At 40.1% G+C, this 13,888-nt stretch overlaps 2 protein-coding genes across 2 annotated transcripts; one reads left to right on the forward strand and one right to left on the reverse strand.

The window, feature by feature from the left end:
• Positions 1 to 849: 849 nt before the first annotated feature.
• On the reverse strand, positions 850 to 3,681 carry borcs7 (BLOC-1 related complex subunit 7). Its single transcript, XM_044045192.1, has 5 exons — positions 3,538 to 3,681; positions 3,093 to 3,155; positions 2,509 to 2,552; positions 2,394 to 2,414; positions 850 to 2,067 (listed from the first exon to the last, which is right to left on the reverse strand). The coding sequence occupies exons 1-5, from the start codon at positions 3,667 to 3,669 to the stop codon at positions 2,016 to 2,018; spliced, it is 312 nt and encodes a 103-aa protein (XP_043901127.1). The 5' UTR covers positions 3,670 to 3,681; the 3' UTR covers positions 850 to 2,015.
• A 761-nt stretch (positions 3,682 to 4,442) lies between these two features.
• LOC122781515 (steroid 17-alpha-hydroxylase/17,20 lyase) lies at positions 4,443 to 12,930 on the forward strand. Its single transcript, XM_044045214.1, has 8 exons — positions 4,443 to 4,929; positions 5,031 to 5,169; positions 5,840 to 6,075; positions 6,441 to 6,527; positions 7,228 to 7,446; positions 11,021 to 11,190; positions 11,277 to 11,380; positions 12,542 to 12,930. Exons 1-8 carry the CDS (start codon positions 4,615 to 4,617, stop codon positions 12,808 to 12,810), a joined length of 1,539 nt encoding a protein of 512 aa, XP_043901149.1. The 5' UTR covers positions 4,443 to 4,614; the 3' UTR covers positions 12,811 to 12,930.
• Positions 12,931 to 13,888: the final 958 nt, after the last annotated feature.

The following is a 13,888-nucleotide window of genomic DNA, read 5'->3' on the forward strand; positions in this document are numbered from 1 at the left end:
GAATTGTATTTATATAGCTGTAACAGTTCACCTCGAAAGGTTTGACATGCTGTACAGCACATGACACCCTTTATCCTTAGACCCTCCCTCACATCGAGTCTGGAAAACTCTTTTTCATCATCTTTTTGGGGCCCTATTCTATAATTATATTATAGAATTATAATTATTCTATTATAATTCCTTGCAAAATTGAATCAAATCCCACTGAAACTCAGTCAGGGCTGCCTACAGGGAACCTGGACGATAACCAGTGAAGCACATTTGATATGGTATTCTCAGTGCCCCTCCCACACTGCACAAGCGTGTGATCACGCGACCTGTGACCTCTTCCTGGATTAACCTTTTTTAAGTCAAACTTTAAAACAGTGTCTGAACGTCAGATCAGAGCTGCACTGAAGTAAAAGAAAAGGCCTCAGTCCTGCATTTGTCATCGACCGTGATGAGAGGTTCGCTGGCATTTGTTAGGATGTTCCTCGTGTCTGAAGGCCAGTGTTTTGTCCTGCGTGTGCAGCCCTGGAGAACTCAGTGTACACAAAGCTGCATGTGTTCAGCGTGAGGTGACAAGACTCCGCCTCTGGAACACAGTCAGGGTCAAGCAGCTGTTCGGCCTTCACTCTGCTGATAGCTCCGTATCATGAGTATGAGCTGATGATGCAGGTGTGAGTCTGTGCTCTCTCCGTTTGTAAAGTTAGGGAAACTGTTCACTAAACACTGCAGACACAATTATGTGTACGATTCATTCATTCATTCATATCTCTCAGTCAATCCAAACTGTTAATACTGTCAAAGGATAAGTGAGTTATAGCTTTCTGTATGTGTGCAACTAAATGAAAACATCTTCACATCTCACTTGTTTATTTTCATTTATTGGAGCAAGAATAACAGCGGCGCCTGCTGTTCTTGCTGCTGATGGACTTGTGCTGGTAAACCAGTAACATTTGGGCGGATTGAACCTTTGAAACTGGAAGTATTTGGACAACGTGGTATTTTGGTGGAATCACCCTTTAAAAGAGACTGACTCTTAAACTGTGAGGATCCAAACTGGGCTGGGTTGTGATCATTTCTTCCATCGTCTCCCATTCATGTGTATGTGGAAATTATTCACAGTTTTTGGCCATTTTTGTCGCCATGGCTGCTCCAAACACTTAGGAAATATATAGATTTTATAATAGACGCCATTCTCGAATAAAATGATATTTTTGTATGTAGTTATTCAAGATCTACTAACCACTACACCACCACGCCACTCAGGTCTTACAGTAAAATGTCACGGTTTAGTATGTCGTCCAAAGCAACATGTTCACAGCGTTTAAAGCAACATCAACACAACTTCTTAAGATTATTCGTAATTTATTACAAGACTTTTTTAAATCAATGATTGCGTTTATAAAACCAAATATTTCTACTCCAGTGACTCCTAATCTGTGGTGCATCATTATCACGAGGCGGCAGCAGCAACAGCAGCAAGCATTTATTTAGTAAACTGCATGTGCATTTCCAGAAGTGATGGAATTCCTTGAATGCATCTCGTTAACTGCTCCCATTCACACAACATGCTGTGAAGCCCAATGAATGCCACTGAATACTCTAAGAGCACTTTAGCCCATTGAAATTAAAACAATGTTGCCACTTCATTTGAATAGACTTGACAGATTTGTCTTTTTTGTTGTTGTTATTTTACAGTTGTGCCATCATCAGAAATCAGATTGATCGAAACCTGTAAACAGGAAGTTGCTTCACAGAAGGACAGATGGAGGGTGAAGACAAAAAACACAATCCATAACAGCTCACAAAACAATGCACAACAATGAAACAATGAATCAAGAAGAAAGGGTAAAGAAAAAGTGTATCAAAAATACTTCAAAATAAAATAGTCCATAATCCAAAATATGATAAATAGGGATAGAAGGTGTACAGTTCAAGGACATTTCATCAGTGAACTTGATCTGTGCCTCATTCTTTGGAGATGTAAGGATCCAGAGCAGCATGAAACATGATGAGTCCTGAGATCACTGTCACTTGAGCAGGTGTCTCAGCTGGTCCTGCAGGTTTTTAGAATGTTCCACACTGCAGAAAGGAAACAAGCAGACAAGTGTCATCACCGTGTGATCATTGTGTGATCACTGTGTGATCATTGTGTGATCACTGTGTGATCATTGTGTGATCATTGTGTGATCATTGTGTGATCACTGTGTGATCATTGTGTGATCATTGTGTGATCATTGTGTGATCACTGTGTGATCATTGTGTGATCATTGTGTGAATATTGTGTGATCATTGTGTGATCATTGTGTGAATATTGTGTGATCATTGTGTGATCATTGTGCGACACGCTGCAGTGACAAAACTGTGACGGCAGCTCAGAAACATCCTCACTGCTAAAAAAGACTTACTTCTTCTGGATGGCTTCTTGTCTGAGTGACAAAAGAGAGGAAAACACACACATGAACTCAGTTTCAGTTAGAAAAAACCCATTGTGTGACTCTGTCATCACAGGCTGATACTCACTGGTACTGTAAATGTGTGGTGATAATGGACATTTTCCTCAGACTCTAGAAGACAGATGACAATTAGGATCAGCAGTACATTATTGACTCCAGTGAGAAGTGTGTTCCTAAATCATTGAAATGATTGACACATATTTGAGTAGCACCAGGATAACAGCTGGTCAAAGGAAGTCCTTAAGCATGAGAAACACTTCATCCTCTTCACTCATTATCTAAGGTGTGTCTAAACATATGGCTCCCATAACTTTAAAAGAGAATATTTTTGCCACCTAATCTCACAAGTGTGTCAACTGCTCACTCTCTAACACCAAAGTCCACACACAGGAGTGCTTGATAGACCACTGCCTCCACCAGTGACCAGTGAAGTTATTGTGTGACTGTCGTATTTAAAGTGACACAAACATCAGCAGCTGCTGCTGTTCTCTGATAAAACTTCAGTTCAATCAAAGACTTTGAGTACGTTGTGTTCCTGTCTGTCTCACAACAGTGCATCACACTTTAACTAAGTGCTACTTTTTATGATTTCATTGTGACTTGGTGTTGATATTTCTGTCATGATAATGAGAATGTGATGAGTGCACTAACATCCTCTGAGTGCAGGATAGCGTCCTCCTGAATCACCATGTTCCTCGCTGCTTGACTGAGAAGCTGAAACAAAAACATTAGAAACAATGAGGCGTTTAGGCCACAACAACAACAACAACAACAACAACAACAACATCACAATATAAACAAAGACTTCCACAGAAGATGAGCTGATAAAAAACAGGAAGTTACACACGACGTTCATGTACTTTTATGGAACCACAAATGATGGTGATTCATATACTGCTAGCATGCATTCGCTTTATAACGTTAGCGGAAACAAAACCTACAAAAACATGTCAAAACACAATCCCTGCTGTTGTAGACAGCGCTGAGTGTAGCGGTGGTACGTTTATTTTGAAAGTACGCTTCCGCTTCCTCGGGGCGATGGTTTAGCAGCGAACCGAGGAAACTGTGGACATAATGAAGTGTTGTGCCCGTTTACCTCCTGACTGCGGGATCCTTTGAGAACCTGGCGGGTGAGTGCGATCACGTCCCCGCTACAGGAGCCCACTTTGTCGGATAATAAACCTTTGACAGACTGACCGAACCGCGGCTGCGGATCAGCAGACGCCATCTTGTGTTTTGTCTGGTGTGCGCGAAGGGTCAAAATACTCACCCCAAAAAACTCACCCCAAATATACTAGGACTACTACTAACAATAATAATAATAACTATCACTGTTATTATCATTATTATTATTATGATAACGATAACTGTTATTATTATTATAATTATAATAATAATAATTATTATTATTATTATTAATAATAATAATAATAATAACTATCACTGTTATTATTACCCTTATTATTATTACTATTATTATTATTATTATTATTATTGTTATTAATAATAATAATAATAATAATAATAACTATCACTGTTATTATCATTATTATTATTATTATTATTATTACAACGATCACTGTTATTATTATTATTATTATTATTATTATTATTATTATTATTAATATTAATAATAATAATAACCATCACTGTTATTATTACCATTATTATTATTACTATTAATAATAATAAGAACTATCACTGTTATTATTATCATTATTATTATTATTATTATTATAACAATAATAATACACATAATAATAACAAACATACTGTATTAATAATGTCAATGCAACACATACAACACAGATAAAACACATATTTACACTCGTCTTGGTGCCATGTTGATGTGGTTTGTAGAGAAGTTGTAAACTGATTTTCACAATCATAAAATAAATTGTATAACAAATACAACATTCTCTTCAACCTATCCTTAAAGTTCATTTACAGTATGTTTCTCTTTTTGTTGAGTACATTTCTGAAATCCTCTGTACGGTGACATCCACAGTGATGTGTGGACACGTCATACGTCGTGTAAATCAAGTGTTTTCTTATCTCGTTGGAGCGGGCACAGCATCACATATTCAAAGTCAAGGATGTGGCATTGAAGGCGCAGCATAAAGGCAGCTCAGTGCCGCCCTGCACAACTCCTCTATCACAGCACGCTGGAGAAATGGCTTGGTTTATGTGTCTGTGTCTGTTTCTGCTGGTGTCTCTGGCTTTCTTAGTGGTGAGTTTAAAGTTCAGATCGTCTACACGTGGCCTACCTGAGCCCCCCCAGCTCCCAGCACTGCCCCTGATTGGCAGTCTACTCAGCCTGCGGAGTCCACACCCTCCTCATGTGTTTTTCAAAGGACTGCAGGGAAAATATGGGCAGATCTACTCTCTGATGATGGGCTCCCACAGGGTCATCATCATCAACCACCACAAACACGCTAAAGAGGTTCTGATGAAGAAGGGAAAGGTGTTTGCAGGGAGACCCAGGACTGTGGGTATACCTTCTCTGTTACGACGTCTTCCTTTGAGCTCCAGCAGCAGTTGTCAGTCACTTATGCCTTTTCTTTTCTATCTCTGTCTGGTCTGATTAAGGTGACCACAGATATTCTGACCAGAAGTGGGAAAGACATTGCATTTGGAGACTTCAGTGCCACCTGGAGGTTCCACAGGAAAATAGTCCATGGAGCTCTTTGCATGTTTGGAGAGGGTTCTGCCTCCATCGAGAAGATCAGTGAGTCGTCTTTAAAATCACTTCTTTTCATTCAACGTGATGGTTACAAGACGCACAGAAATACTCACTGTACTTCATTTTCAGAAATAAACTTTCCTTACATTTGTACTGACATGTAATAAATATTTGTATTTTACTTATATGTATAACTTTCTTCACTGATTACTCCAGGATTTGTTAACTAACGAAACAACAGGTCATAAAATAAAATGCATAGTTAAACCATAACGTTCATGAACAGTAAACAAGAAACTATCCTCCAGTACTTTAGTGATTTTAAAATGATTTAAACATCAAAGAAGAGAAGATAGTCCTTTATTTGTCCTGCAGTGGGGACATTTACATTGTTACAGTAGCAAAGACAGTAAAGATAAAGATAATAAATAATAAACATGTGTTACCCAAAAAATTACAATACAAAACATATTAACATATATAAAAGAGTTCAAATAGAATGTAGAATGTACATTATAGACAGTTCTCAGAATATACACAGTATGGACTTGATATTTGCAGTATAAATGACAAAGGTTGAACATGGTATGAGTATATTGCATGTGGAAGTACTGAGAGCCGTGTTTGTTGTACAGTCTAACAGCAAATGAGTTGGTATTTTTACTATATTTACTAATGTGGAGACTACAAACATGGTAAATGTGCCCTGCTTCAGTCTGTGCAGAGGCCCAGTCTCTGTGCTCCATCCTGTGTGAGGCAGCAGCTGCTCACCTCTCCCTGGATCTGTCTCCTGAGCTGACACGTGCTGTCACCAATGTCATCTGTTCGCTCTGCTTCAACTCCTCCTATTGCCGAGGAGACCCAGAGTTTGAGTCCATGCTGGAATACAGTCAGGGCATCGTGGACACTGTTGGAAAGGACAGCCTGGTGGACATCTTTCCCTGGTTACAGGTATATACGATCATTATTAAAGCACCAGTTTAATATGGAAAATAAATAAACACATGAATAGATACAGATGTACAGAAATAAGCTACGAATGAGTATAGTTTGTTTTACGATCAGTGTGCTCAATAAATGAAGTAAGCCTTCTCTCTTAATGTGACCTATTTCAATTGAGTTTTGTTTGTGTTGTTATTCGGTTGCTGCTTTACAGTTTAAGTCTAACATGACCATCCAACTCAAGGCTACCTTCATAGCACAAGGCAGATGATGGGAGAATACAGAATGTTTTCAGAGATTCTTGTTATATCGTTATTAAATGATTCATAATTCAGAATTACCAGTAGAACACTAAGTCTCTTTGTCTGTCACAGATGTTTCCCAGTGCAGACCTGCGTCTTCTAAAGCATTGTGTTTCAATTAGAGACAAACTTCTGCAGAAGAAATACGATGAACACAAGGTAAATGATACTCGTTTCACTGAGTGTTACTAGACTTGACAAAAGGTCAAATGACTCTGTTAGTGAGGACAAGAAATGTGAAAACATGATATAGAAGAAGGTCCTGAGTGAAACTCACAAACATTCTAACTACACATTTAACATATAGCATTATAAATAACAGTCATGCAGGAAAATATTACTATTATTATTACTATTATTATCATTATTATTATTATTATTATTATTACTATTATAGAAAAAGTTATGTTACATCATGGCACAGAAGTTGATGATGCCTCCTTCAGTACTGTAGTAACTGTGTTATTTTGTTGTATTGTGTATACTAGTACACTATACAGTATACTAGCTGCTACCATATTTCCACAAGGTAAAAAAAATGATGTGGAGCTGAACATATATGTATATGTATATATATATATATATATATATATATACATATACATATATGTATATGTGTATATATATACATATACATATATTTATATGTGTATATACATACATATACATATATGTATATGTATGTATATATATATACATATATTTATATGTGTATATATATACATATATTTATATGTGTATATATATATATATATACACATATACATATATGTATAATCAGTAACTTTGTCAGTGAACCTCTCTGAACTACTCATTCCCTATTTTCCAAATAATCCTTTAATGTGGTTCCTCTTCTCAGGCAGATTACAGTGACCATGTGCAGAGGGACCTACTGGACGCTCTGCTGCGAGCTAAGCGCAGCGCTGAGAACAACAACACAGCAGAGGTCAGTGCAGAGTCTGTGGGCCTCAGTGATGACCACCTTCTCATGACTGTGGGAGACATCTTTGGAGCTGGTGTGGAAACCACCACCACTGTGCTCAAATGGGCCATCATCTACCTCATCCATCACCCACAGGTACGGCTGGCTGAGGATTCTGCTTGTGTAAGCTAAAACAAAAATATCACCCACAAGCTGTGTCACTGTCAAACTGCATTTCCCCTGGAGGTCAACTTTATTTTCCCAGTCGAGGGTGTCTTTAGTCATTTATTTATTTATTTGTTTGGCAATTTAAGACAGTTGCGTTCTTTAAAGTGGCTGTTGAGTACTTATTAAATACAAAAACAACACGTTTGCCAAAACTATGAAGAAAGTACTTCATATGATCGATAATCTGTGATATAAATTATTTACCCTGGCTCCACCTATCGCTCGTAATCTGATTCGCAAATTCTGGTCACTCCCGTTAGCGTTATCCAATCACAGCCAAGTGTTGGCTCAGGGGCGGTCCTGGTTCACTGACTTCCTGTTGTGCGCGCTCCTGAGAATATCTCCTCCTCGTCAACACCATGAGCAAGTTCAAGGAAAAGCGACGGCGGAGATGGATCTTTTTTGTCAGAAACTCAATTTGCTGTAAAAACGAAACAAGGAGGAACACTGGAGAAGCTAACTCAGAGCAACAGGTAAATACTCATTATTATGTTAATATATCTTTGTTACTTATTTACCCCAAAGCTACAAACCTTGTGTTGGGAAATATCCAAGTTTGGTCATTTCCAAATATTTATCTCAACCTGTGACAGGTTTGATGTGGTGGTTTACCGTTTAGTAGACTTGTAGTCAAGACCGAGACCAAGATCAAGTCAAGACCAAGACCAAGATCAAGTCAAGACAAGACTGAGACCGGGAAAAAAAAAACCAGACTAGTGTTGAAGTTACAGAATAACTTGCATGAATTGAAGAACAGCAGCATACTGGGGTTCAGCCGCAGTTTACGTTCAATACATATAGAAGGTATTATTTATGTCATGTGAGGTCACTCACAGGAAATGTTTTCACAGACTGGCTGAGATCAACTCTGACGCTGTTACTGCACTGTTAGGACTGACAGGACTGATAACTGACTCATCCCAAAGTCATCTGACAAAACAGCTAACACCTCCGACAACTGAAATTAAATAAAAATCAATTGTAACATCAAATTGAAGATACACAATTATAAACTTGAAATTGCATCATGTCCTATTGTAGTGGCCAAATTACACTGTATGATATATATACATATATATACACAGTAGTGTACCATGGGGTTTCAGTAAAAAAAACAAAAAACACGTACAAACACAACCACATACAAAACACTATATATTATGCACTATATTCATGAGACAGTTGATCTGCAACAACCATAGCACAAACACACCACTGCGCATCTATAGCCTACTGCATCATTACCACCACATCTTCCGTTATGTCACTCACCAAACGCAATTTCACTCTTGAAATAATGAGGAAAATCATTATTTCTGACTGAATATTTGTGCATTAACGGCCTGTTTGAAGATTTTCAGTCAGGTTTTAGATTAAACCATCGCACAGAAACAGCACTAGTTAAAGTTAGTAACGACCTTCTCTCGGCCTCAGATAATGGTCTAGTTTCTTTACTTGTCCTGTTAGAACTTAGTGCTGCATTTGACACCATTGATCATGATATTCCATTACAGAGACTGGAGCAGACTCTTGGCATCAGAGGTGCTGCCCTCTGCTGGTTTAAATCATACTTATCTGATAGATTCCAGTTTGTTCATGTTAATGATAAAACCTCACTACAAACAAATGTTAATTGTGGAGTTCCACAGGGCTCAGTGCTTGGGCCTATACTTTTTACCTTGTATGTGGTTCTTTAGTAGGGATGCAACGGTTTGGTATGCATCTCGGTTTTTGAGCCACGGTAACGGTACAATTTTGACATCTTAATATAAAACTACTCAGACTCAGCAAAGGCAATACTGCATTGTAAAAGTAATTAATGTCCCCGTACAGTTTAGAATTCAATTTAAAATCCTCCTCCTCACATACAAAACACTTATTAATCAGGCCCCTTCATACCTGAAAGAACAGATCAGTTCAGTCCCAACATAGAGGTTTACTTGTGGTTCCCAGAGTCTGTAAGAACAGAATGGGAGGTAGAGCCTTCAGTTACCAGGCTCCTCCTCTCCTGTGGAACCAGCTCCCAATGACTTAAAACTTTCCTTTTTGATAAAGCTTATAGTTAGAGCTGGCTCAGGGAAACCTAGACTATCTCTTGTTACGACACTATAGATCGAGACTGCTGGGGGAATTCCTGTGGTGCACTCACACTCACTCTCTCACACTCTGGGTATGAATATGACCCCTGACATTTTATGTCATTATCCTTCTTCTTTCTCTCTCTAGTTTGTGTCTTCCTTCCTTTCCTCTCTCTCTGTCCTCATCTTGCAGGTTGCAGGTTGCAGGATCCAGATCCAGTTTCGAGGCTATTATTATTATTATTATTGTTGTTGTTATCAGTCATATCATATCATCATCATTATTATGCTGCTATTTTAGTTCCATAAACACGTCTCAGAACTGTCTTGTCTAAACTTGATACAACTGTTATCTGCTCCTGGTCTCTCTCTCTCTCTTCTGTCTCTACTTCATCTCCCTCTTGTCCTTTCTCTTCCCCCATCTCTCCCCCACCTCACCTCTGTCCCCCATTTTTCCTTTCACCCCAACCGGTCGAGGTAGTTGCTGCACATCTCTGAGTCTGGTTCTGTCAGAGATTTCTTCTTCTGTTAAAGGGAGTTTTTTCTCTCTACTGATGCCTAGTGCTTGCTCATTGTGTGAAGCGTTGGGGTTCTCTGCTCTCTATAATATTGTAAAGGTTGTTGCCTCTATGTACAGTGCCTTGAGATAATGGATGTTGTGATTTGGCGCTATAGAAATAAAATTGGATTGAATTGTTTGTTCCCAGTTTTGTCTGTGTGCCCTTCCCTAGTGTTCACTGCCAGAGTTCTCCCTGACTCTAATTCCACCTTTTGACTTCCCTCTCCTTGTTGCCTTCTTTTTGTTGTGGGTATGGTGGTCCTGTAGTAATTGCTGGGGAATTGTGACATGGGTTGGACAGGTGACAGGTTGGTGTAAATGAAAAATTGGCACCGGATCATAAGCTTTCTCTGGATCAACAAAGACACAGTGAAACTCCTTCTGGCCTTTTCTATAGTTCTCCATCAGTACTTGAAAGCAAACATTGCATCTGTGGTTCTCTGTCTTGGCATGAACCCATACTGCTGCTCACTAAGCTTCATGATGATAACTGGTATTTGTATTTTGTATTTTTCTCTGTTTCTTGCTAAAATGCTCCCAAACTTTCGAGCTCCGTTGCCGGCTAGCCATGATAGTGTTTGGGCATAACTTTTCCGGTGACATCGCGGCTAACCCCGATTACCACTACTGCGCAAGTGCGTCAAGGAAAGAAAGGCAGACAAGACAGCGGAAGGTGCAGTGGCAGTTTTGAGAAAAACAAAGCTTCAAAAAAATAAACGATTACGTCGATTATTTAATTCATCGCCGACTAATTTGATATTCGACGTGATCGTGACTAGTCGACTAATCGTGGCAGTCCTAGTTACTACTAGATATATGTGAATGTGATCACTTTAAACACCAAACACTGTCTGTGTGAGTGCAGGTGCAGAGGCGTATACAAGAGGAGCTGGACAGCAAGGTGGGGTGTGGCAAGTCGCCACAACTCTGTGATAGAGGCAGTCTTCCCTACCTGGAGGCCACCATTAGAGAGGTGTTACGGATCCGCCCCGTGGCCCCTCTGCTCATCCCCCATGTAGCCCTCAGTGACACCAGGTACACTCATCCTACCGTAGTTGTGCTTAGGAACAATTATTACATACTGTTCTATAAGCTTGTCTCCGGTCTGTGCTGCTCCGTAGCATCGGGGACTTCACTGTGAGGAAAGGAAGTCGAGTCATCATCAACCTGTGGTCTCTGCACCATGACGAGAAGGAGTGGGAGAATCCTGAGCTCTTTGATCCTGGTGAGTAGACGACGAGTCTCATATATAGAGCTTGCTAATCGGGAATGCAATTCTGGCCTTTGACAGATGATCAACGTCCTCCAGATCAGTGAAGACAGTGAATAAATATGATGCAAACAAACAAAATTAATGGCCACTGTCATTGTCATTAATGGAAATTTGACATAGTTTGTAAACTGCTCATTCTCTCACACCAAGAGGTGCAATGCTGCCCCCCACAGCTAGAGGTTTGCAATCACATTTGCTCTTGGTGGTTCCTCAGAAGTTCAAAGTCTGCCATTGCAGATCAGAGTTCTTCTCCCTCCAAAACTGTTGCTGTCCATTTACAACCCTGCATACAGACCAGCTGCAAGACAAAATGCCAAAACTCCCCAATGACAAGGAAGAACAAGAAAGGTAGTTCAAAGCTCTTCCCCTCCTCTCATCTCCCCATGTTTTCTTCTTCTTCTCTTTCTTCTTGATGACAGTCTGTACAGTAAGAAGTGCAATGCTGCCCTCCACAGTTTGAAGTTCCCAATTACATTTTGAAGTCCAAAATCACAGTTCAAACGTCAAACACACTTCCCTCTCAGCAAGAAGGTAACTGGTTGGAATCCCGGTTCAACTAAAGGCCCTTCTGTGTGGAATTGGCGTGTTCTCCCCTTGTGTTTGTGGGTTCTCTGCGGGTACTCCGGCTTCCTCTCACGGTCCAAAAAGCTGCAGTTTGGTGATTAGCACGTGTGTGTGTGTGTGCGGTGTATGTGCCCCCACTTCAATAAGGTGCCCCACCAAATGACATTGTGAAAACCAATAAATAAAAATGTGTGTTAAAGGCACAATAGCAGCTGTGCTAATAATAAACGTCACATAATGTGTTGTGTTCTTAAGTATGGTAAGATTCCCCTGGTGTTCAGGTTAATTGGACACTATAAAGTGACTGTGAATGTGAGAGTGAGTGGTCGTCTCTGCGTGTTGACCTTACCCCGCCTTTATCCCTGTGTCAGCTGGGCTTGGCTCCAGCCTCCATGACTATCATGTGGAGGATAAAGACAATAAGCTCGATGAATTTGTGTCTCATAACAATAGTGAAAATGATCTCACTTGACCAAAACATGATCAGCATCAGCAGTGGTCTAGGTATTAATGAAACCTCCTCATGAGTTTGGTTTTCTTCCTCTGCAGGTCGCTTCTTGAACAGTGAAGGCACAGGTGTGACCCTCCCATCGTCCAGCTACCTGCCCTTTGGTGCAGGGGTCAGGGTGTGTCTGGGCGAGGCCTTAGCCAAGATGGAGATCTTCCTCTTCCTGTCCTGGATCCTGCAGCACTTCACCCTCTCTGTCCCCCAAGGTCACCCTCTGCCCAGCCTGGAGGGCAAGTTTGGTGTAGTCCTCCAGCCGGCCAAGTACAAAGTGAACGCCACGCCCAGACCAGGGCGGCTTTTTTTTAAATAGAACATATTATATACATCATGGCAACTATTGTTTGACATATTATGTCTTTGTATTGCATTTTTATTATTATTTCTTAGCAGTTCAACAGTTTTGTTTATGAATACACTTGAATGATTTGAAGTATTTTCTTCTCTTTTTTGTGTTGTATTTGAACAGAACTAAGATCAAGTTAATCACGCATTTTCTCATCAAAATGGTTTACTTTTGCTTGGATTACTTCATGTTCACTCTCTGAGTGAATTTCTGCCTGAAAAGTCAGATATTTGTCTGGTTAGAACATGGTTTCATGTGTACTGAAAAATAGTAACTAGTTACAGTTACTATGGAAAAAAGTAAATCAGTTACTTAAACCAAAAAGTAATGCGTTACAGAGAAAGTAACTTTAGTTACTGTAAAACGTTTTTTCAATGCTCCCATTAAATAAAGGTCGATTTAAACCCGGTTCAGACCCCAACAATTACAATAACCTCCGCCCCATTTCTATCTTACCTTTCATTTCCAAAGTCCTTGAAAAAATCAAAATCACCAACGACCTCCTCATTGAAGCTGATTCTAGTTCTGTCTCCATCCTCATCCTCCTTGATCTGAGTGCTGCCTTCGACACCATCTCACACTCAGTAGACTCCTCCAGTGGCCTCTCCCACCCTCCCCTCAGCTGGTTCCACTCTTACCTCACAGGCCGCACTCAGTTTATACAGCTCAAATCTTTCACTTCTAAACCCTCCCCAGTCACTACAGGTGTGCCCCAGGGATCTGTCCTGGGGCCCCTTCTCTTCATCATCTATCTCCTCCCCCTTGGCCACATCCTCCGTAAATTCAATATCCAGTTCCACTGCTTCGCGGATGACACGCAGCTCTACCTTTCTTGTAAAACAAATTCCACACTACCACCCCCCTCCCTCACCTCTTGTCTCTCCGAGTTAAAAACCTGGTTCACCTCAAACTTTCTTAAATTAAACTGCAATAAAACTGAAATCCTCCTCCTCGGCACTAAATCCACCCTTTCTAAAGTTAACAGCTTCTCTCTCACCATTGACCTGACCTCCGTAACTGTGACTCTCTCCACCTCTTCAAATCA

The sequence above is a fragment of the Solea senegalensis genome, linkage group LG15 (assembly GCF_019176455.1).
Source record: "Solea senegalensis isolate Sse05_10M linkage group LG15, IFAPA_SoseM_1, whole genome shotgun sequence".
Taxonomy (NCBI): Eukaryota; Metazoa; Chordata; class Actinopteri; order Pleuronectiformes; family Soleidae; genus Solea; species Solea senegalensis.